Raw genomic sequence first — 22,878 nt, forward strand, 5'->3', positions numbered from 1 at the left:
TGAAATTTTTAAAAAAATGTTTAAAAGATCATTTAACTGTTGTTTTGTAATGTATTGTCTATGTAGGCATTTGTCTTGCTGTTCATTGATAACGACACATTTTAATACTGATTATTATTCTCATTATTATTATTGCTCATGAGTTACTAATGGACACACGTTCTGTTTTTTCTCTTCTTTTCTATGTTATTGTTGTTAGTCACTATTATTTTTATTAATTTTTTCATATTATTTTGTGCTTTTTGTACATTAAAATGGTAACATTTATATTATTATATGGTGGAGGCCTCAAATAAGCCCACCGTGGTTTTTTGCCTCTCCCTGCACTGTTTTATTATTACCTATTATGTTTTATGTTGTATTCTTTTAAATTGTGCAAAAGAAAAAAAGAAAGAAAGAAAGAAAGAAAGAAAGAAAGAAAGAAAGAAAAAGAATCATCTGAGCCCCTACACTCAGTACGTTTACATGCAGAGCTTAATCGAGCTATGCTCAAAATTCGATTTTGGCGTCAAGTCGGACTTCTGTCCTTGTCTCAATATACATGCAACTGAAAAAAACGAATAACTGACGGGGTCCGCCCCCTCATGCGGCATCACCCGTTGTTTCAGCGGGTTAATAAGCCCCCCTGTCCTGTTGACTTTTCTGTCACCTCGTAAAAAACTGAATATAAACAACTTATAAGCTTAATAATAAATTCTCAACTGCAGTTCCCGACCAGACACGCCAGTCTGGGCCGGATTCACGCTGAGAATAGGATACGGGCTTCCTTTCTCTCTCTCTCTCTCTTTTTTTTAATAAAACAATCTGGCTGGTTGCGCTGTGTGAAATGCATTGAATCAGCGCTGATGTTGGGTTTTTTTCTTTACTTTGCCCGGGTTCGGGCGGCTTCTCTGCTCCACTTTGTGCCATATACGGTTGTGGAGCATGCGCACATGAATTGTCCAGTTATACTCCGATTAAGGTGTATACATGACGGAGAAAATCGAATTCCAATCGCATTATCTGGGTGTCTTAATCGGAGTTCTCAACTGCGATTTCAGTCGGACTAAGGTGTTTACATGCACTTCAGTTGTCCAGTTATAGTCGGATTAAGGCAATAATTCCTTTTTTTCAAGTGTCATGTAAACGTACTGACTGTGACATTGTTTACACATATTGAATATGGATTTCTTCCACTCACACATTAACCTGGAAATTGTGTGACATCCATCACCCACTACAGTATGTTACTGTGAGACTCCACAGTCTGCTTGGTGTGTGCTCTCTGGGGCCTGAACCTCCATCCTCACTCAGCTGTGACCTGTGTGTATGCTCATGTTAAAGATGAAGGCCTGATGAGTCTGCATGTACGTCACTTATTGCACCTTTGCATTTGTACATTTTTCTATTCACGTATAGTTGTATTTTATTTTGCTGTTTTTAATCTATAATCTGTAATATAAATCTTTGCTAAATGTAAGACTGCAGGAAATTTTGACTCTGAAATTCTAATTCTGACTCTGACATGAAATAAAAGTGGACTTCTGACTTCTTAAAGGGGCATTTTGAAATAAAAAAATTGATATAATGAGAGAAAAATCTATTATCATTTGATTAAACTATAAATATTAAAATAAAAGTAATGGAATAATATCTAAAAATTAATGATTGATCATACCATCAATAATTCCTTAAATAATTTCACAGTTGATTTATTTCTTATTTATTTAACATTGAACACTTTGAGCTGCAGTAATAATGCAGTACACAGACCTTTAAAGATGGTGAGAAAAATAATCGATAAAAATAACAGATACATTCTCAGATTGTGTTTGTTGAGGCTTTAAATGAGTCAGTGTTGTAGATTTTAGCAGGTTTTACCTTCCACTACATCCTTTATTACAAGCTCTATGAATCACAAATCCAGAACAAACACACCATGTCCTTCATACCTTCAGCACTGGGGCGAGGAAGATGGAGACTCCGGTGAGAACAAACACCAAAATTCCCGTCATTCTTTGTTCTCTGGATATTGGAAATTGATGAAATATACACAAGAGACAGTGAAGTCAATTTTACAAGGCTTTGCTGCCTCTCATACTGTGATATTGCCAACAACAGTTTTTTTTTCTGTGTTTTTGTTTGATTGTGGACCGACCTGACTCCCAGGAACTGAGGCTGCTCTCCCGGGGCGCTGGACTCGCTCTCCATCTTCAGAGAGTCGATGTGGGCGATGGAGATGACGGTGGCAGCGACGTACCAGGGCAGGCCGATGAAGGAGCAGACGGCCATCAGGACACCCACCCAGAACAGATCCAGGTGATAGCCACAGCCTTTCTGCCAGGGAAACCAGGCACAGATCAGTTTTTAGAAACGCAAAAAAAGGACTTGATGAGGCTGGGATGACTGGGAAAATGTACATCCATAACATGATACTGGTATATAGTAAACACACATTTATGCCCAGTTCTGACTTGAGGCGACATTAAGGTGGTTATTTTACTTAATTTTGTCTTCTATCGTCAGTAGATTTCTCCTAAATTTACCAAAGGTAAGCAGCTATTGTGACATACTGTGCTGTGTCTGTTTCCTCTGTATCTGCAACCAATCGTAAAAGTACAATTGACATTAGTGAGTTAGTGAGTTTTTCCTCAGACTCTGAGCCTGAAATCTCTGCTTCAGCAGCACTTACAGACACCAAACCTTCCAGTTTTATTCCTGTCAATATTTTGAAGGTTTTTACAGAGGGGATTGTTGATATATCATTCACAGCCTGATTTATACAACGTTTTGTTCCTAAACACAGGGTGAAATTTGATTTTTTTTAGGGCTTGTGACAGTATTTTCTCATTTACAGGGTGATAAAAAGAGATATCCAAAATCTCCTCTGTAAAAACTTCTGACTCTAGTATGTCAACTAAATAAAACAAGAATTGTGAAAGTGGCTTTATCCATTGTTCAGATTTCGGTTCTGGAAATGTATGCAAATTGGCATATTTCATTAGATATATACCTCATTCATAGCCTGACAAGCCAGACTATATCACTAAAATGTATAGTCTGGAAACGACCGGTAGACCTCGGCTCAATCCAGGGGGCGGGATGAAGGCTGTCTTTCAAACTGCCTCTGCACGTAATGGGGTAGCGCTTGAGCGCTACGACTAATCAGAGCAAAGAGCAGGATGACGTTAGCCTGACAAGCCAATTAAAATGTATGTCGCCATCGCCTTAAGCCCGCCCAACAACTCTCTAAACAGATAGAGCGCTGTGATTGGTGAACACAATCGGTGTTCGAGACTCAAAAAGTTCCTATGGCTCGTTTCTAGACCCACCTACGGAGCAAATATTTTTGCTGCCGCTAGGGTGCGTCTAGATTTCTAGGCTACCTCATTCACATATTTAAACATACAATTTTACAAAACTTGTAATACAAAAAATATTTGTCTTAATGTGAGTGATAAACTTGGGAAGTTTCATGGTGATATCTGTTATTTTTTTTCCCCCTATTCACCTGTAGCGTCTCCCCTTGATATGAGATTTGTGAAGCCTCAGCACACAGCAGCGCTCCACTCCACCTACCTTCAGTTTGTTCTCTTTGCGGTTAACTATGACAGCGCTGATCTGCTGGTCCATGAAGATGAGGATGGTGACGAGGAGGGCGGGGACGAAGCTGGCCACATATACCCACCATGGGTTCTTTCCAAACGGCATCACCAGCCAACCGCGGCCAGGCCGAGTTGGCTGGTGGGGGAGGAGAGCCCATTTTATTTCCACAACATCTTAGTTTGTTCAGTGCCACATACATCATTTATACAGAATTACAACTTTACATTTTAATCATCATCTACAACTGAATTGTTGCATAGTTTAATTAGTTCATTCTAGCCAAGAGTTAGTTCAGTCTTGATAAGCTGGTTAGCTTTGCTTATCCTAAATACTGGAAGTAGTGGATAGCAGCTCTACCAAAATTAACCAATTCTCACTTTTGAATAAAACTGTGATGTGAAATTCAATTTCTATACCTTAAATTCTGTTGGGACAATCAGCTTGGGAGTTTTGAGTCCAATCAACATATCAAGCCCCACGAACGTCATGATGGACATGAAGATGGAGAAGTCGCTGATGAGTTTCCTCAGCTGGTGTCACAAACAGAAGTGAAAGAAAAAAGAGTTTAGATGAGAAACAAAACAACTTCTTTGAATAAGTAAAGGAAAGATCAAGTCTGATAGGAGGAAACTCATAAATATTGAAGAAGCTGAGCTCTGCTCGGTAGAATTAAAGGTAATCCTTTTTTTGTCTGTACAACTAATCACCACCTGAGAGATCAGACACAGAGCAGATGTGAGCAGCTGTGCTGTGTTGGCCCTGAGTGGATTGTACCAACAAAATTATTCAGTTGACAGCAGACCACCTCAAGGCAAAAAGGTACATCCATCACTGAAAGTGATATTAAGTGCTCTCCTTGGTCTAAGTCTGCTTGGTTCACATTGTTCTGTTTGTGGTTTAGTTTGCTCACAAGGGTAAATCTGAAGTTTCCTTCACCAAGCAGCCAAACTGCAGGAAATATAGCCACAATCTCCTCCTCCTGTGTAACAGCCCTGAATAATAGCTTCATTACATTATGATGTCACAGTGAAACTGACCATTTGGATATAAAATGTCACTTAATCTATGCTTATACACTGTTGAAGTAGTGAATGAACTCTTTAGTCATAGCCAGAAATGTGTTTTACTGTGACCTTTGACCTTTCCCCGCCAGTGTTCATTTGAGCAAGATAATCCCCTTCCCTTTGGGTCAAGATGTACATTTACACTTCTAATGACAAAATATATCTAGACGGTCATTGAGCAGATTATTTCTATTTTGTATTCATTTATGGAGAAGGGATGGGGGCGAAAAAGTTTTACTTCTTCTCACTCATTTTGGAATATGCAACTTAATTTATTTGTTTTGTATATTTTATTTGCATATTGTTTGAGTATTTTGTCTGCCATGTCTTTGTGGAATTATTTATGTTAAGAATAAGAATTACTTTATTAATCCCCAAAGGGAAATTGTTTTTTTTCCTACATAAACTAGATTAGAACAGATATATTGTGCAGCTTTGCTTTGTTCATCTAAAACAACACATACACAGGAGGACAGATAGTTTTTTCACCTTGGTGGGGAAGTAGCGGCTGAACTTGAACTTCTTGAGTGAGACGGTCATGGAGTAGGTGCCGAAGAAGAGGATGAAGGACATGAGAGCCAGATCGGGGACGTACTTGCAGGACTTTCCCACCAGAGAGCCTCCGTACGTCAGACACTCCTTCTTGCTCAGCTGGCTCCAGTCCAGAGCTGTCACATTCAACTGGGGTGGTGGGTGGCGGTGGTGGGGAGACAGGAAGAGGGTGAAGAAGAGTGAAGTGTTTTGACAAAGACGCAGAGGAAAACGACGTAAACACAGAAACAGAGAGAACATCGTCGGCACGGATTTATAATATAATTTATAATCCATGGAAGACAGTGAGAGGTTAATGGGATAGATGGTGAGAAACGAACAAAAGGAGAGAAACAGGAGAGCAGAGAGGCCTCTTCGTCAGACAGAGTGGACACCTGGGTTGACTGTAAACAAATGATTTTGTGTCTTTTCAGTATCATCATGGGTGTTTGTCTTGCCTTCCGGCCCCCAAAATGTGAGAATTGACAAAAAAAATCTGTAATTTTCAGGCTCCCTAGGTTAAAATCGATGTGGTTTCATGAGCTGTTCCCTCAGTTGTCTTCAAGTGGTGTAACTATTTTCAAGATGGCGCCACGGATGGCTGCCTCTGTGTTTTGGTGTGCTCTTGTCTTTCTTGTTTTGTGTTTTAATTCAGTTTTCTGCCACTATTGTGGCGGCTCCTACTCCAGGGAAGAGCTTTTGAACATCAGAGCTACTACCCCCGGGGACTTATTTCCATCTTTTTTGCTTTATTCTATTTTTTCTATTTTTTTTTTAATATAGTATGTGTATTTATCGTATATGGTATGCACATTTCCTTTTTGTATATAGTATATGCGTATCTTTTGCACTAGAAAATTTTAATTAATTCTATTTTATTTTATTTTATTTAAATTCTTAATTTTCAAAATTCTTATTCTATTCCATGTTTAGTTAGTTAGTTACTAGTTATATACTTGCACCTGACACCAAGACTGTAAACTGACCTTTACTGCTTTAAAACAGTTCTGATTCTGATTAAAATTTGCATAACCTGGTACCAGAAGGGGCGGGGCAAGCAGTGGTTCATTTGCATTTAAAGGGACAGGCACTGAAAGCAGCCGTTCTGAACAGGGCTGTGTTGAGAGGATGAAAAGAGCTGTGATGTTTGATCCTTGGGGGATTTTGACCAAAGCATGTCACAGACATGTCTTTAAGACACCTGGGAACTATTTTAATTTGTGCACCAAAATAAGAGTTTAAAAAGAGAGAGAGCGAGAGAATTGAATGAAAACAAGCACTTACCCCAGAGACACTAGAGCTGTTATCTGGCATTGGAGCTAAACCATTGAAGATCATTGCAGCCACTGTTTATGAATGGGAAAGGGACAGATAGAGACAGGGAGGCAATGAGACAGAAAATGAGGAGGTAGTGAGGAGGAAAACAAAAGGGAAAGAAAAAGAAATGCAAAAACATAATGAGAATCAGGCCGCTGGACGCTGCAGAGAGCACTCTGAGGACCATGCAGACAAACTAAACAGGCACTTACTTGCAGGAGGCAGCAGCCAAATTGTTTGTGCATGGCAAAAACGAAAAGAGACAAATCAGTTACAGAAATCAGTGTCAACAGAAATGACTGCAAAGGTCTGCCATTGTCAAAAGGAACTTGTGAAATGAGGGAATCGAACTTTCCCCTCATCCCATGCAACCACATGCATAATAGCTGATGTTAGTGATCCACATTCAGCAACAACTACCCATATAATACATGATACAGATGAAGTTGATTGGGTTATTGTATCCTCTAAAGAAGAACTGAACCCCCCAAAATTGACCAAATACAACATTTTGCAGGGGAAGTATTTGGACAGTTTCACATTTTTGTCCTTCAGTCTGGTGTGTGAGGCATCTTGCTACCCACAGAACAAGTTGCAAGTTTACATGCTGTTTGTGGTTATAAATTGACAGATATCTGAATATCTATCTCTCCAGTCTGACTGGGGGATTTCAATGCTCACAAGGGCAATGATGAAGGGGGTTGTTGGGAAACAGTGTGATGTTTTGGTATTGGATTTCTGAGCTCGTCAGGGATTTGCCAAAGATTGATGATCGACTGATCATCAGATACACTTGGTGAAGAGAGCAGAGCTGTCAGCAGGGTGTTCGAAGGGGAGAGCTTATGGCAGCGTTCTGGAAGGAGGCTCTGACTGCCTGATCGTCAGACCTCAGATCCAGGACGATCGATGTGGATTCCAACCTGGGCCTGGAACTGTGGACCAACTTTCTATCCTTGCTTTGTTACTGCGGGGGTCATGGTAGTTTTATACAGTATATGTGTTGAGAGAAAGCTTATGACCATGTCCCTCTGGGGGTGTTGCTCAGGACAGTGTGGAACTATGGGGTAGCTCTACCAAGACCACTGTCACTGATCCAGTCTGTGATCCCATCAACCATGGGGAGCAATGTGTCCAATTTGGTGACCTCAGAGTCACGTCTCTGATTTTTGTAAATAATATAGTTGTGTTGGCTCCAATCAGAGCCAGCACCACATGTTGGGAGTTGGAGTGCCACTTTGGGTGAAGAGATTTAAAGGGGACATATTATGGAAATATCACTTTTTGAAGGCTCTTTAACATATATTTGGGTGTTTGTCTTGCCTTCCGGTCCCCAAAATGTGAGAATTGACAAAAAAATCTGTAATGTGCAGGCTCCCTAGGTTGAAATCCATGTGGTTTTATGAGCAGTTCCCTCAGTTGTCTTCCAGTGATGTAACTAGTAAGGGGTGGGGCGGGGCAAGCAGTGGTTCATTTGCATTTAAAGGGACAGGCACTGAAACCAGCTGTTCTGAACAGGGCTGTTTAGAGAGGATGAAAAGAGCTGTGATGGGGGATTTTTTCCACAGCATGTCACAGACATGTCTTTAAGACACCTAGGAACTATTTTAATTTCTGGAAAAGGGGAAGAATATGTCTTCTTTAAATATTTTTTGGGGTTTACAAGACCCTGGGAAGACTCCCATAAAGACTAAAGCTGCGTTCACACTGGACCTTTTATTTTTGTCCCTGTCGCTCGTATCGCTCCAAAAAAAACGCTCCGTCGCTCGGCTGCAGTCACGTGTCAATTTGGCACAGAGCCACAGACTCGCATTTTCGCTTTGATGATGTCATGCCCACTGCCATGTGTCTCTATTTGCACCGGCACCACCGGGATTACGGCAGCCAATCAGCGCTGAGCGACAAGCGACTGACGGCCGGAGAGTTGGGATTTCTCATCTCGAGCGACGGGAGCGACTTGAGCAAAAAAACGCTGGGGCTCGGAGCGATTAAACGCTCCACCGCTCGTTTGCATTGACTTAACATGTAAACTCGTCGCTCGTTCGAAAAACAAAAGGTCCGGTGTGAACGCAGCTTTAGCTCTCAATTACCAGTCAAGCTACGTTCCAAACCTCACAGACAGTCATGAGCTTTCGATAGTGGCCCAAAGAATGAAAATATACGCAACTGAAATGAGGAAGCTCAGATATCCAGGGGGTGCTGGGAGTAGAGCTGGACTGGGGGCTGTGGGATTGGTTTCTAATGGGCAATTCTGTTCATTCTTTTTAAAGTTTTCTAGGCACGTCAAACTGGTTAGACCCCGGACACATTGGAGAGATTACACTGTGCAGCTCATCGTGCCTGGGAGCAGCTCAAGCCCCCAAGGAGGAATTGTTAAAAACAGCAGGGGAGGGAGGCACGAGGATTACTTCACTTAACCTGCTGTCCAAATAAAAGTGAGAAAATGGATGACTGGATAGAAGTTAGTGCCCTTCACCAATGTAAAGTGTGCTGTTTTCTCAGTTCAGCATCTGGGCTGATGGACCAATGTTCTTTAAGATAGAATTCCTCCTTTAAATGTAAGTGCCTCAAGTAAAATAGCACAGCCTTTGATAAGAACATTTCTCAACAGTAACTTCTTACTGATAAAACAGGTGAGTGATTTCACTCTCCTCTACTACTGAGCCCAAACCCCCCACGTGTATCCACCTCCTCCTCCTTGTGGATAATGCCCCTGTACCTCCCTGAGTCAAGGGGTGAACTCACTCGGGTCTGGGGCCAGGCACTCGCACTTATAGGCGGTGACGTAGTCCGGCTTGAAGTCGGTGTTGATTGGGTAGTATTTGAAGGAGCCCACCATCTTCTTGATGGCGTCGGAGATGAAGATGAAGGAGATGAGGCTGGAGAAGCCCTCCTCGGTGAAGCGCGTCATGTACTTGATGATGTAACTGGCGTCGGTGGCGACCAGGATCAAACACTGCACGCAGGAGTGCATGCCGATCCATAGACGCAGCTCCATGTAATCTATGTCGTTATTCCTTTTTTGGGGGGGGGGGGGAGAAGTCAGAGGAGTATGAGCCATGGAATTAATGTTCACAACCAGCATGAAGCACTGACACAGTCTTCTTTTATGAAGCCAAACACATGTTGATAAGGTCAAATATACTACATGTTGCAAATGTACCCACATGCTCTAAAGCAGGGGTACTCAAATACATTTGTCGAAGGGCCAGAATTTTTCTTAACAGACACCTCGGGGGCCGCACATTCAAATAGGCCTAGATTGAAATTAAATTCACCTTTTTCGTCTAATAATTTAAATATTTTTATTTTACTTGTAAGCACATAATTTTTATTTATACACTTCATGGTGTTTTGTATGATATAAAATGAAAAATCTTGACATTATCATATCATCATTTACATATCATGCTGGAGCTTTACACTGCTGACTTGTATCCTCAGACATGCCCTGTGATTTTCAGCTTAAATATGAAAGGAGGCTGACCATCACAGGACATGTCTGAGTCTGTTCTGAGGATACAAGTCATTGGTCCTGAAATGTGTGTTTCTCTTCTGTAATACACATTCTACATCTCGGAGGCGACGTGCTTCACGGGCTTCCTTCACCTTTCAAACGAGGCAGAGCTCAGTGGGAAACAGTAGGAGAGACACAGGCCGAGGGCACCGGGACACAACAGCGGGGGAGAAGCAGGTCGTGCAGCTGTGCGGCGCAGACGTGCACGAAAAAACAATTGCGTCTCATCAAATGCGCGCAGCTACGGCTTTTGAGTTGTGAGCGTGCATGACGCGCGGCTACATTGAATGGGTTTGAGCGTGCGCAAAAGATGCTTCATCTGAACGGCCCCCCATGCATGATGCACACACAGTTGAACCAAGACGGCGGTGAAAATCACCCACGGTCTCTGCAGACAGGCAGGGAAAACCCTGCAGTCCAGCCCGCTCCCCAAACACTCGCGCATGGTGATTTGGGTTCGTCGGCGTTTCTGTATCCCAGTGCAGGGCCTCACAGGCACACACAAACGCTTCACACGTGTTTCCATGTCCCAGCGCATTGACTTACAGGCGCACAGAGCCCGAGAAATACAGTATACAGTAATATGTAAACTAGTAGAACTCAGTCGCGGGTCTGATTGGAAGGTTCGGCGGGCCGCCTATTGAGTACCGCTGCTCTAAAGGTCTCTGCCAAGGACACTCAGTTTCACTACACCGAAGTACAACAATCCAAAAAGTTTAGTATCAAAAGTCTCACACTGCTGTGTTGGATCGAGAGTGAAAGATCCCCCAATCACCCAAAATTCATAGAGTAAATGTTATGATTTCAACCCTGCAGGGAATGAATGCTTGAAAAACTGACATGTGTAAAAATGAAAAAGGATCACACACTCCAGAAATGTTAGCTTGTTTATCTTCATAATTATTAAATTATGACATATTTAATATTTTTATGAGCACTGATGAGCATTGCACTTCTATCCCTTGATCTTTTATTCAGTTGTTTATTATTTTATTGCAGGGGTCATCAACTATATTTGTTGAAGGGCCTGAATCTTCTCAACAGACACCTTAGGGGCCGGATATTCAAATAGGCCGAGATTGAAATTAAATTCACCTTTTTGCCTAATAATTTATTTGTTTATATTGTTTGTTGTTTATATATTTTACCTGTAAGCTCATCATTTTCATTTATACATATATTTGTTTTTGGTATGATATAAAATGAAAAGTCTTGACAGCTGGACTTTCAGATACTCCCACATGCTGGAGCTTTAAAGCTTATATTTTATACTTATATGCCGGATTCGGCCCGCGGTCCGCCAGTTGATGATCACAGTTTTATTGGTTAGGTTCTACTTTTTCTTATACTGCCATGAGTTGTTGCTAAACTGCTTTTTCTTTCTTTCTTTCTTTCTTTCTTTCTTTCTTTCTTTCTTTCTTTCTTTCTTTCTTTCTTTCCATCCATCCATCCACCTGCCCATCCATCCATCCATCCAACCACCTGCCCATCCATCCATCCATCCATCCACCCATACATCCATCTCTCTACACATCCATCCATCCATCCATCATCCACCCACTCACCCACCCATCATCCATTCATCCATCTATCCATCCACCCATCCATCTATGCATCTACACATCCATCCACCCACTCACCCACCCATCATCCATCCATCCATCCATCCATCCATCCATCCATCCATCTATCTATCTATCTATCTATCTATCTATCTATCTATCTATCTATCTATCTATCTATCTATCTATCTATCTATCTATCTATCTATCTATCTAACCCTAATCCCTGCAGCATCACTTGGTTCTATTGACACTCACTTGCTGAATTCAAACAGGAGCTTTTCAAAGATGAGGATGGGTCCGGTTGAGCTGAGGATGATGAGTGGCTGGCCGCTGAAAAGACAGAAGACAGTGCCGGCCAGAGCTGTACCCAGGAAGCTCTCCATCACACCCTGTTGGGAGAAGGAGGGCAGGAGGAGAGAAGCTGTTTTGAAAAAGAAAGATTAAAATGAAAGGGCAGGAGAAAATAGCCTGGTCATTTAGGACACACAGCTGTTGAGTTGTGGTGTTGATAAAGTCAGCAACTCAAACTTGAGATGAGATTTAAAGAAAAGAGGAATAACAATGACATAAAGGGGATGAGTCTAAGGTTGGGATGGTTTCCTTATGAGTGCATTTGATATAAGAGAAAGGGTGAAAATGTTGTATTGTGTCTTCACAGAGAGGAATGAATGAGTGCCGGTCACTGTTTGTATGTTTCTGTTGGTGCAAACATATTTATGCATAGTTAGCAAAAGGAGAGATGAGAACTGATGTAAAACCACACTGACCTGAGCCAACGTTGGATTTATTTATGAGGCAAAGGTCAGTGACATCAGTGTTTTATCACTGAGTAGTGAAATTAAATCAGCAATGTTGTCTTTCAGCGTCTGTCACACATAAAGAAGATTGACAGGCTGAAGAAGATAGTTTAACTAAATTAAATAGAGGAAAACAGTGTCACTTGTATGAAAAACAAGCTGGTTAAAACTGACAATGTATCTCAGCTAACCTGATAAATATGACACGGAAATTACACTTGAACTTCCTGGGCTGACACCAGTTGATTTAAATCTAAGAGCTGCTACTTGCCTGTGTTTGTATTTGGTTCATGGTAAAAGACTTTCCAAACACGTTAAATGTGAATGTGACTGGGATTTTAACAGGTAATGTATTCGCTGCAAGATTCATACATACACATAGGCTACTGTACACATACACATACACATACCATACACACTGGAGGGGAAAGTGTGAATCCATTGTACACAGCTGTGTCATGTGAAACTGTCTCTGTTGGAGCTGGAGCTTATTTGTTTTTATGCCATTTTCACGCAATAGGTGTGTAATGTTGGAAATACAGGTAAAGTATAATATGATGGAGGTCAGCGGAAGAGTTTGACACCAATAGTGAACTTTTTCACTATATTCTAATTTTTGATTTACTGAATTTGGGGTTTTCATGAAATGTAAGCTATAATTGTTACAATTTCAAGAAATAAAGACATGAAATATTTCAGTCTGTGTGTATTTACATTTTTTCTCAGTCGCTTTGGTGCATTTCTCACATCACTATTAACATTTGAACAACAGTTAGTGCATTACTCAACTGCAAAAGTTGCTCAAAATGGATTGTCCATCCCTCAAAAGCAAGTATTCATGTCAATGAAACTGTCGTCAAAATGAGAAGTCCTGACACTATTGTTTATGAACAAGATAGTCAGATGGCTTTGTCATGTTTTCATTATGACAGTTTACAGTAAACTATTTAATATATGAATTTCACTATTTGAACTGAACTACTGAAATGAAACAACTTATTGAGTATTGATATTCTAATATATTGAGATGCACCTGTTATTTTCTTCTCGTCTATTTTCTCCTCATTAAGAGTTAGAAGAGAAGATCGATATCAATCCAATATCTGCCTCACTAGTTAACTTAGCTCAGCACAAAAACTGGTTGCCCGGGGAAACAGCCTAACCTGACAAGAACTATGGAAACTATACCTTGACTTGATGACATGTCTGCTGATGCTGGGTAACTTGGTGATATCTAAGGGTTTTTCTTTTTAGTTACATGTTGTCAATGGTAATGTTGGTACAATGCAAGGTGGAATCCCCATGGATTACAGCCCATATGCAGCTGTACTTTCCTAGAACCTCTATTTTGTGTATATGAGTGTAATTACAACATGTTTATTAGTGAGCGTTATGGGTGCTGCATGGCTCTTTATACAAAGCTAACCAACTGCTTCAACCAAGGGCATAACCATGGTATATAGACTCTGAAGCATTTTCCACAATTCTATGATATTAACATCACTGTAATGTAAATGTGCAGGTTATTGAAGGGAGAATATGTCACATATTTTTTATTTATTATTAAGGGGGACAGATTGGTATTACCCAAATATTGGGGAGGGGCATGTCCCACCCAAAGAATGTGTGGTTACGCCCATGGCTATCTAGCCTGATGCATCAGCCGCTTACTTCATTACATTTCATATAGCGTCTGAACACGAGCCATAGGGATTCGTTTGCTTCCGGGAGGCGGTTGCTTACATTTGCTTCAACTAATCGCTGCTGCTTGGTGGTCACGTGTGCTATACACCGGTTAAGCTCATAGGTTAATCTTGAGCGCTTGAGTTCAACGTCATCGCTTTCACTTACCCGTCTGTTCGCTGATTGGTCCGTCCTGTGTCCTGTGCTAGTGTCCTGACTACATGTTTGAGGCAAATGAAATTTGCCGGAACCAGTAGGCGGCGCTAGCCTGGCTAATGGCTATCAGTGTTCTCACCCAAACCTGTTTCTCAAAATCAGATTATTCCTACAGGTAGATCTTGTTTTCCAATAATTTTGTTTATGAAGCCAGTCATCCTAAACAAAATCACCTCAATAGGAAAATGTTTTTGCTATTGAGGTGATGTTGTTTAGGATGACTGGCTTGACTCAAGCCATTATAGACTCCTGAACCGTACCAGCTCCAACACGCTGTCCATGCAGCCACACATATTTACTGATTCACTGACTGTTACACTCATGCACTGCACACTTTATGATTTGTTCATGATTGTTTTAAGTGCACTGTCTTTTTAGTCTCTTTATCCTACTGTATTTAACTATCTTTTTTGTAATGTGAAGGGAAGGCATGCAAGTAAGAATTTCCCTGCATGGATTTTAACGTCTGTTGACTATGATATGACAATAAACGTCTTTGAATCTTTGAAATAAATGACAACTGTCTGCAACCATATGTACATATTGCTGAGTCACGGTTTAAGCATCATTTAGAAAAAGTTCCATTAAACTTTTTTTTATCAAGATTCTTGAAGATGTCATAAAACTTTCCTGAGAAGACCCCTTGTGTTGTTAATAAACAAGGTCAAATGAACGGACTAAAATAAATTGATTTGTTCTATTGCCACTGTGCTGTACCTGGTAGTTGTCAGTCGCGTCTCCTAGCAGGCCGCCGAAGGTGATGGCGTTGGTGATGCAGCCCAAGTAGATGAATAGAACGGCAGAGATGGACTGAATGTGGAAACCTTCGTATAAATCGCTAGGCACCCATGGCAATTTCCTCTTTATGTCCAGGTACAGCCCCCCACAGAAGCTGTTAGAAATGCACATGAACTGTGTTTAGGATGGCCCACACATTCCACCTCTCAGCATGAAGCATATTACTTTCTCTACAGCAGGAGAGAGGTGAACGGGTCTGCCTCACATTTCCCATGAGTGGATGAGAAACTTGTGGCAGTGATGAGCAGAGTGAGTTTTTTTTCTGCATCTTTAAAAAGACACCCCTGCATTGTGTTTTGACTCGACGAAACAAAATGAAATAGAGATTGAAAACTATACTTTCAACTGACTGATTTTTTTTTTTCAACAATTCAACTTTTATTGCGAAAACTTCTCAGACACATTTCACATCTCATCCACATCACATCATTCCCTGTTGTAAAGGAACACAAGGGGCTGGATGTCTGCTTCTGTCCAGCCTTGTATTTTCAGGCACAGCTGAAACTGGCAGTCCAAACCTGCCAAACTGACCGAAGATTAATCTTCCTATATCCCGCTGTAGTGCTCATTAGGGAGCATCTGCATGTTTTGCTGAGTAGAATTTGTACCCAGATAAATTTCCCACATTGCCAAATATGGATTAATTCATATTCAAATTTGCTTTCCGTATGCCAGAGTCGGGTTAATCTCCCGTCCAAAACCTCTCAGCGGTTTGCCATGTGGCCTGGACAACCTACCGTCCAGTGAATGCCAGCTCCTCTCCCAGCTCATGTTGCGCTGGCATCTCCTCGTCCTCAGCCAGGCCTCCTCCTCCCCCGGCTGTACCGTTCATCTGCCCCAGTTCATTCAAGGAGAATACCGACTTCCTGCAGACACGATACGGCACAGATGGAACCAAAATATGGGGCATCTCAGTTCAGTCATTTGTGTTTATTTTGTGATGCAATTCACATTTCAGAGAGTTTTCAACCCTGCAAGCTTTGGCTGCTGCTTGCTGACATAAAGGCGTCATTCCACCCTGAGCCATTAAGCTCTAATCTGTGGGTTTCATTCAGACAACAAGTTTAGTTTGCCAAGTCTAAATCTTGTTGAAAATCTTGAGCCATAAAAAAAGGAAAGAGAGATTTCTGTGCATTTTTGAGGTTGATAGGAATCCAACCTTTTGTCAGCCGAGGGGACTTTCTTTGGCGGTTCAATGCGGATTTTTGGATCCCATTCTCCAGGTGGAAGCACAATGACTTCATCCAGAAACTCATCAATGCCTGCGATTAGGTCCTCCCGATCTCTGGCCTTGTAGGCTACATCACTGAAGAGCTAAGAGAGGGGGGGATAAAGGGGGAAATTTCATTTGGATTATATCACGGTGATACTGATCAGTATGTAATGCTCTATGCTCTAATATCAGGATCTGACAGTTTCCCATCTTCTGTAACGCTCTCTGGAGACTTGTTAAACATAAATTGTGGAAGCTTTATCGACATTTTGACCTCAGTTGGATCACGTTCAAAAACAACTGTCAGTCAGTAACTAATCATGCCCTGGAAATACTGCCAAGTGCACAAGAGAATAACACAGAAAAAAAAAAAAAATCAAAGATTCTAATTGGCAATGACTCTGGCACCGGTCCAGTTCTAGTTTAGTAACTGGTCACTTCGTGCTGCACAGACCTTAGGTCATTAGGAATCCAAAAAAACAGCACTAGATAAATATCTGAGTGAAACACAGCAGGTGTCTGCAGCCGGGGGAATATTTTTCCCTCGAGTGCTTTGTGGTGCCTTCATTAGTTTCCTCCCTCCCACACAAACAGTCCTGCTTGATTTTACTCTGCAGAGCAATCATGTAATGTATTGGAGCCCAAAGGCCCCGAACTGCCAAGTTTCTAAATTGACTAAAATCCACCTTACTGTATAACTGCACATGGGTTTAATAGACTGCATATAGCTGACACTTAAACTTAAATTAAACCACCTAATGAGACACATGTTTTAGAGTTAAGGTCAGCGTTGAAATCTTTGGCTGTCTGCATCTTTGTGGCCACATGTCATGCTGATACATACTGTATAAAAACATACCCAGCTGTTTTGTCACTGTATAGATGACGAACATTGGTAAAAGAAAACAACTTATCTCTGTCAGACCATACTTTAGCTCAATGCTAATGTCAGATCACAGCAACAATGCTCTCACACTTGGTTTCTATCCAGGAGCAGGTGGTGTTTGTCACTTCACAAGAGCTTTGACTAATGAAGTGTTTTGGAGACAAGAGATTCTAATGCACCATCTGAACAGTGCTGCGTCTTTAGGGCAGCCTGGAGGCTACAGCAAGCCGGCACCGGCTACATAGTTAGCATGCTAACATCAGTAGGAGAAAAGGAAGTTCATATTCAGTCTTCACTCACAATGAAGCTGAACTTACAACTCAACATTTGCTCTGGACTGGTTGGTACACAACTGATAATGCTGCTACCGGTATTTGGTCGTTACTTGGCAAATAAAAATTGCCATTGGATGGTGATGTAGGCTACGGAAAGGGTTTTGAGGATGTTAGTCCTCGATTTCATGTAAACTACCACTGTCAACATCATTGTGATGCTGGAGAAGTCAGAGCATCACTGAAATTATTAAGATTCATCATCTGAACATCAAATTTAATAGTGCTCCGATATTAAGTCTGAACTAAAGTGGTGGACCAACCAGCCAACCAGCTAACATGGTCATACACAGACCTCAATTCAAATCATCCATAGTATCAACTGCATTGGTTGTTGTACACAGATAGAATATTCACAAATATTATTTTTAAATCAGAAAAAAGGTCAATTTCAAATTACCAACTGACTGTCAGTGTATCTAACTATTGCCTATGATGTGGCATTTTTTTTTAACTAAGCAATAGTTCAACAAAAACCTACATTATGAAGTGTAAACACTTATCGTCTTCATCTGTTATTAGAATGCTATTAGAATGCAGCCAGAGTTACACTCCCATGAGTGAGCCATGGGTGGCTCATTATCCCAATAGAAACCCCGCTCCTACCTGATGCTTAACAATCAGCATCACTTCCAGACATACAGTGGGTACTAGTTTCATTTGGACGGTTTCACGCGAGATTCACGCGTGAGTCACGGGAGGCTCACGCGGATTTTTTGTGGAGGAGTAATTGTGTTTTCACCAGAAGCTGCAATGTGCCCAAACAACCGCCAGGTGGCATCTGTGAGCAGCAGAGCGCCTCTATAAGAGAGCAGCACGGAGAAGTGAACACGAATGGGGAATGCAATATAATAATAATACAGTATAGTTTTTCCATGAGAAAAATGTAACGACGGCAGCTATACGTCTCACTCTCTTTTATCGATCCTCTTGTCAGCTCCAAACGCACCCATCTGCACCGCGATTACGGACCACAGCGTGGTTTTCTACACAGCAGTTAATTAACTCAGTGGGTGATGCTGCCGGTGTGTTTTTAAAATGAGCCAACTACTGTAGGCTACAGTAGTGTTCATTCCCCACCTTGTTTGACTGAGAGTGTAGCTGGATGATTTCTCATGAATGAACGGGCAATAGCCTACCGTAAAACACCAAATAAAGGCCCGGGCGTTTAATTGCTTAAATCGCTCAAATCAACAGGCGTTTATTAGGGACCTGCGTTTATTTGGGACCTGCGTTTATTAATTGTGTTCAACCTGGACCTCCTTCTGGGGAAAGAGGCTTCACTGTGTGGCGGCATGCGGCGGTGGAATGATACGTGCGTTCCTCAAGGCATTACTAGCCTACAGCCGGGGCGGACTTGTTCTCTGTCTCGCTGACCTCCGCGGTCCTGGCCCGCCTGCACAGGTATCAGGAGACTGAGACCCCCCGTCATGTCGGTCCTCCGCCCTTACTGATCCGCAAGTTGCAAAAACCCTGCGGACGCCCAGTCTCTCCACTCCTCTCCCCACTTCAGCAGCTGTGTTGGCTCGCTCCACCGTCCTTTTTTTTTTTGATTGAATGAAGTAGGCCTATAACTAATAATAATGCAACGTATAGCCTAACTAAATACGCGTATGAGTAATCAGAGAACAGTAGGCTGTTTACGCTACTTTTAAAAGTCATTTAAAACGAGGAGCGAGCCGAGCCGACACTGTGCAGCCCAGGACAGGTGCTGAAGTGAGGATGAGAGGAGTGTACAGACCGGGCAGGAGCAACCAGCCCAGAGGCGATCACTGATATAGCCTATATGTGCGGCTATATATACCGTATGTGTGTGTTTGTGTAATGCAGGGGTGCTTTAAAAAAACACAGTTGTCTGGACAGCAGGCATTTTTCTCACAACCAACCTCAAAGCGAGGGCAGGTCCGCCGAAGCATCATTCCGCCCGTTGTCTTTGTTGTCACTTTGTTGTCGCTCCACAGAGCGCACATGGCTACTTAATTATGCACGTGCTGACCATATATGGTTGTGAGGCATTCTGGGGGTGGAATATGAGGTGTGTTCATGTCCGCACCATTCTTGGGTCCGGTGTGATGTATCAATGGAATATTGCGGAGAGTTGTGCGTACGCACAGCTTGATCAGTGTTTCCCACAGAAAAAATAAATAAATAAATAAATAAATGTGTCCACGGCACGTGTGTTTACGTGCGGGCACCGCACGCGAGAGAGGCGGCAGGTTGAGAGGCTGACTGGCGGAGATGAGAGATGGTGCATGGTTATTAAAAAAAAACACCATCTCTGATCTCTGCCTGCACATAGACAGACACAGGTTCACATACAGACAGGGGCGCACGGCAAATGCAGCTGCAGCGCTATTAAACTAGAGCAACAGCAACTCTCATATTTAAATTGTGTTTTATATTGATTTCATATATTTCACTGATTGCAATTAGGCTATAGAATGCTAGTGTGTGTTTTATTGAAAGTGAGGCTATAGGTGAAAATCGCTACAGTGTGGTTTATATGCAGCGGTATGTAGGACCATAGACACATCAGCGACACATTAGCACCTTCATTTATCTCTGATCAATAGGTGTGCTTGTGGATACTTCACTCAAGTAGGCTACAGCCCTGCCCCCCACAGAACTTCACACAGCTGTTCAGTCAGCTTAGAAAAACCGGTTCTTACAATAGCTACCTCTCCTCACACTTTTCATAAGCCGGAGGACAAAACTGTAGGCTTCATTGTTTCGTTTCATTTCGTTAAGTGAAAATCATCTCTGAATTATGGAACTAAAAATAAAATAGGCCTATCTTTAAAAAAAAAAAGATCCTATGATATTTAGCCTAATTGCATTATTTTTATTCAAATGTGACTGAGACCTTTATCTACCTAAACAGAGGGTAACATGAATAAATATCCTGTTTTGTATTTTTCTGGAAACTGTTACATTATGTAACGTGACCGCGGCACCCCCCCTCTCCCTCCCGAATTGGGCATATTATGATAAATATAACTGTAGATGAAAACAATAATTGAAGAAAAAAATAAGCTATTGTCGGCCCGAGGTATAAATGCCCAGAAATCGAATGTTTCATTTGTGTAAGTTGTAGCTTCAGAAACCATCACACATGGAAAAGTCACGGACTGAGAGACCTGTAGTTTTAATGTAAACAAATTACGTAAGAAAAACACAAACGCCTGTGTGAGACCATCTGGGTGGTTCTAGTGTTAACATTAGCCTAATGAAGAATGAAGAAAACACGTTACAAATGAACTATGACCGAATTGACAGCAGAAACAGTGTGCACTTATCTCAAGGAAATTTAAATCGAATGCAACTGTTACTTGTAATCCAAGATGCTTCAGCCTCTTGGATGAGAGGTGAAACCTAGACAAATAACCAAGTCCAGTTGCATTCGATTTAAATTTCCTTGAGATAACTATGACCGGGAGTCCGGGACAAACGAGAATATTCACAGGCTTAGTGCATGTGCACACGCCGGCCGGAGTCAACTCGCAACAATGTAGCTTTCCCTCGATTAAAGTAGTTCTGTCATCTCCCACTTTGTACCGGATAAGAGACAGCACCCGACAGATATGCTAAATGTTTGGATGCAACAAAGTCAGTTAACAAAATCAGCATCTAATCTGTCCCTTCAAGAGCAGCTGCTGACAGATGTGCATTATTGCTCCGCTCGTGAGTCCAGCAGCATCGGGTCCAGGCTGCTGGCATGGACGTAGCGCTTGTGGGCTGTGAGTGGATTGTTACATTCACCAGAACTTGCAGAACTCAAACTACTCAAACTTGGAGCCACCCAGCCAGGCTACAGGAGAGATCAAAAATATGCAGGGGACCCCCAAAAGGCTGAGAACCACTGATCCTGTTGAACGTAGGCTACTGTAACCACTGTGAAACAATAAAAAAAACAACATTGATCTGATTGACCGGCGTAGCGGTCCCTCTCTCCATCCACTCTCTAGCTCTCTCGACCACAGCTGCAAATTAAGTACCTATGGCATATGAACAGCGCCACTCTCCATTGCAGCTACGTTGTGGTCAAACGTGGAATTACCCCCAAATCTTTTGAGCTGCATCTCAGTACGATGCTTCCACCTAGTGGCTACAGTGTGACCTACAATTTCACGCAACGCGTGAATCACGCTTTCCGTGAGGGAAACGTCCAAATGAAACTAGTACCCACTGTAATTAAAACACAGTGGGTATCCCAGCGGATCGGCACGCTTAAGCCCACACCACACATGCTGCATATATATATCGGCTTCCTCTGCAGCTCAGCGCTTTTACAACATACTGTATTTACAAAGATATGTCTTTCCAGAGGTTAACTCAGACACAGCATGTGTCAGTGTGTGTTCTCTAACAAAAGCAGCAAAACATTTTCAAAAACATGAGAGTTACTCACATCATCCACCATTAGTGTTGCTATGGCTCGGCCGATCTCATTATACGACTTGGCCTTTCCTTGAGGTCCCAGCAGAATAAACAAGAATCTGTGCAGCGATGAGACAAACATCAGGGATGTGCGCGGCTGACTGCTGCACAGTCTGTGAAAATGACTTTGTTAAGTGAGGGTGAAGAAGCAACATGTCATTTTTCTTACCTGGTGGGCACGGGGACCTCGGTCAGACCTCCTAGCGTCGTGGCCTGGGCCAGGCGGACGAAGGCCACAAAGGGTTTGTTGAGGAAATCCACTTCACCAACCAGGACATTGGACGCCTCTGCGTCTCGAGGGATCTTCTTCATGAATTTGTTTTTTAGCTACAGAAAACAGAGACAAACAGAGACAGCTGCAGAGATTCCACCACACATCATTTTTGATACATACATATTTTATGGTTTACTTCCTATTGACTTTTGCAGCATCCTGTTGTTACTTATATACTTTATTTCTGTGTAAGGTATTCTAATTTACGTGTTTTACAGAATAATGACAGCAAACTTTAAATAATCAATTAATCATTTCACTTTCAAGTTTTGGCAGATATTCTTCAGTTGCAGATTCTTGAATGTGAGGATTTGTGATGCTAAGAGAATATATTGAATTAATAATAATAATAAAAAAAAGACTTTTTCATGTTCTTTAAAGAGGAATTATGCAGTGGCGCAGTGGTTAAAGCAGTCGCCCCATGTAGAGGCTAAAGTCCTCAACGCAGGCGTCCCCGGTTCAAATCCCGCGCCGGGCAGACCTTTCCTGCATGTCATTCCCCCTCTCTCTGCCTCCCCCTTTCCTGTCTATATCACTATGTAGAAGGCGAAAAAGCCAAAAAAATATACTTAAAAAAAAAGGAATTATGCAAGTCTGGTCGCTTTTCCACTGTTTTGCTAACCCTCATCCTGGCCATGTGCATTTGTTTACAACAAAGCCATCAAG

The 22,878-nt window shown here is 41.9% G+C and overlaps 1 protein-coding gene across 1 annotated transcript in view; it reads right to left on the bottom strand.

Annotated features, from left to right (window-relative positions):
* The window catches only part of slc4a5a (solute carrier family 4 member 5a), a gene marked incomplete at both ends in the record, with an annotated part of 51,576 nt that overhangs the window by 7,865 nt on the left and 20,833 nt on the right, over positions 1 to 22,878 (bottom strand). The window contains 13 exons of the mRNA XM_083978395.1: positions 1,932 to 2,004; positions 2,138 to 2,316; positions 3,559 to 3,720; positions 4,002 to 4,115; positions 5,139 to 5,330; positions 6,465 to 6,526; positions 9,240 to 9,511; positions 11,832 to 11,965; positions 14,990 to 15,164; positions 15,808 to 15,936; positions 16,230 to 16,384; positions 21,910 to 21,997; positions 22,108 to 22,265. Coding sequence (XP_083834521.1) covers positions 1,932 to 2,004; positions 2,138 to 2,316; positions 3,559 to 3,720; positions 4,002 to 4,115; positions 5,139 to 5,330; positions 6,465 to 6,526; positions 9,240 to 9,511; positions 11,832 to 11,965; positions 14,990 to 15,164; positions 15,808 to 15,936; positions 16,230 to 16,384; positions 21,910 to 21,997; positions 22,108 to 22,265 — 1,893 coding nt within the window. The remainder of the gene's footprint in view (positions 1 to 1,931; positions 2,005 to 2,137; positions 2,317 to 3,558; positions 3,721 to 4,001; positions 4,116 to 5,138; positions 5,331 to 6,464; positions 6,527 to 9,239; positions 9,512 to 11,831; positions 11,966 to 14,989; positions 15,165 to 15,807; positions 15,937 to 16,229; positions 16,385 to 21,909; positions 21,998 to 22,107; positions 22,266 to 22,878) is intronic.

Source organism: Trachurus trachurus (assembly GCF_905171665.1).
Source record: "Trachurus trachurus genome assembly, chromosome: 9".
Taxonomy (NCBI): Eukaryota; Metazoa; Chordata; class Actinopteri; order Carangiformes; family Carangidae; genus Trachurus; species Trachurus trachurus.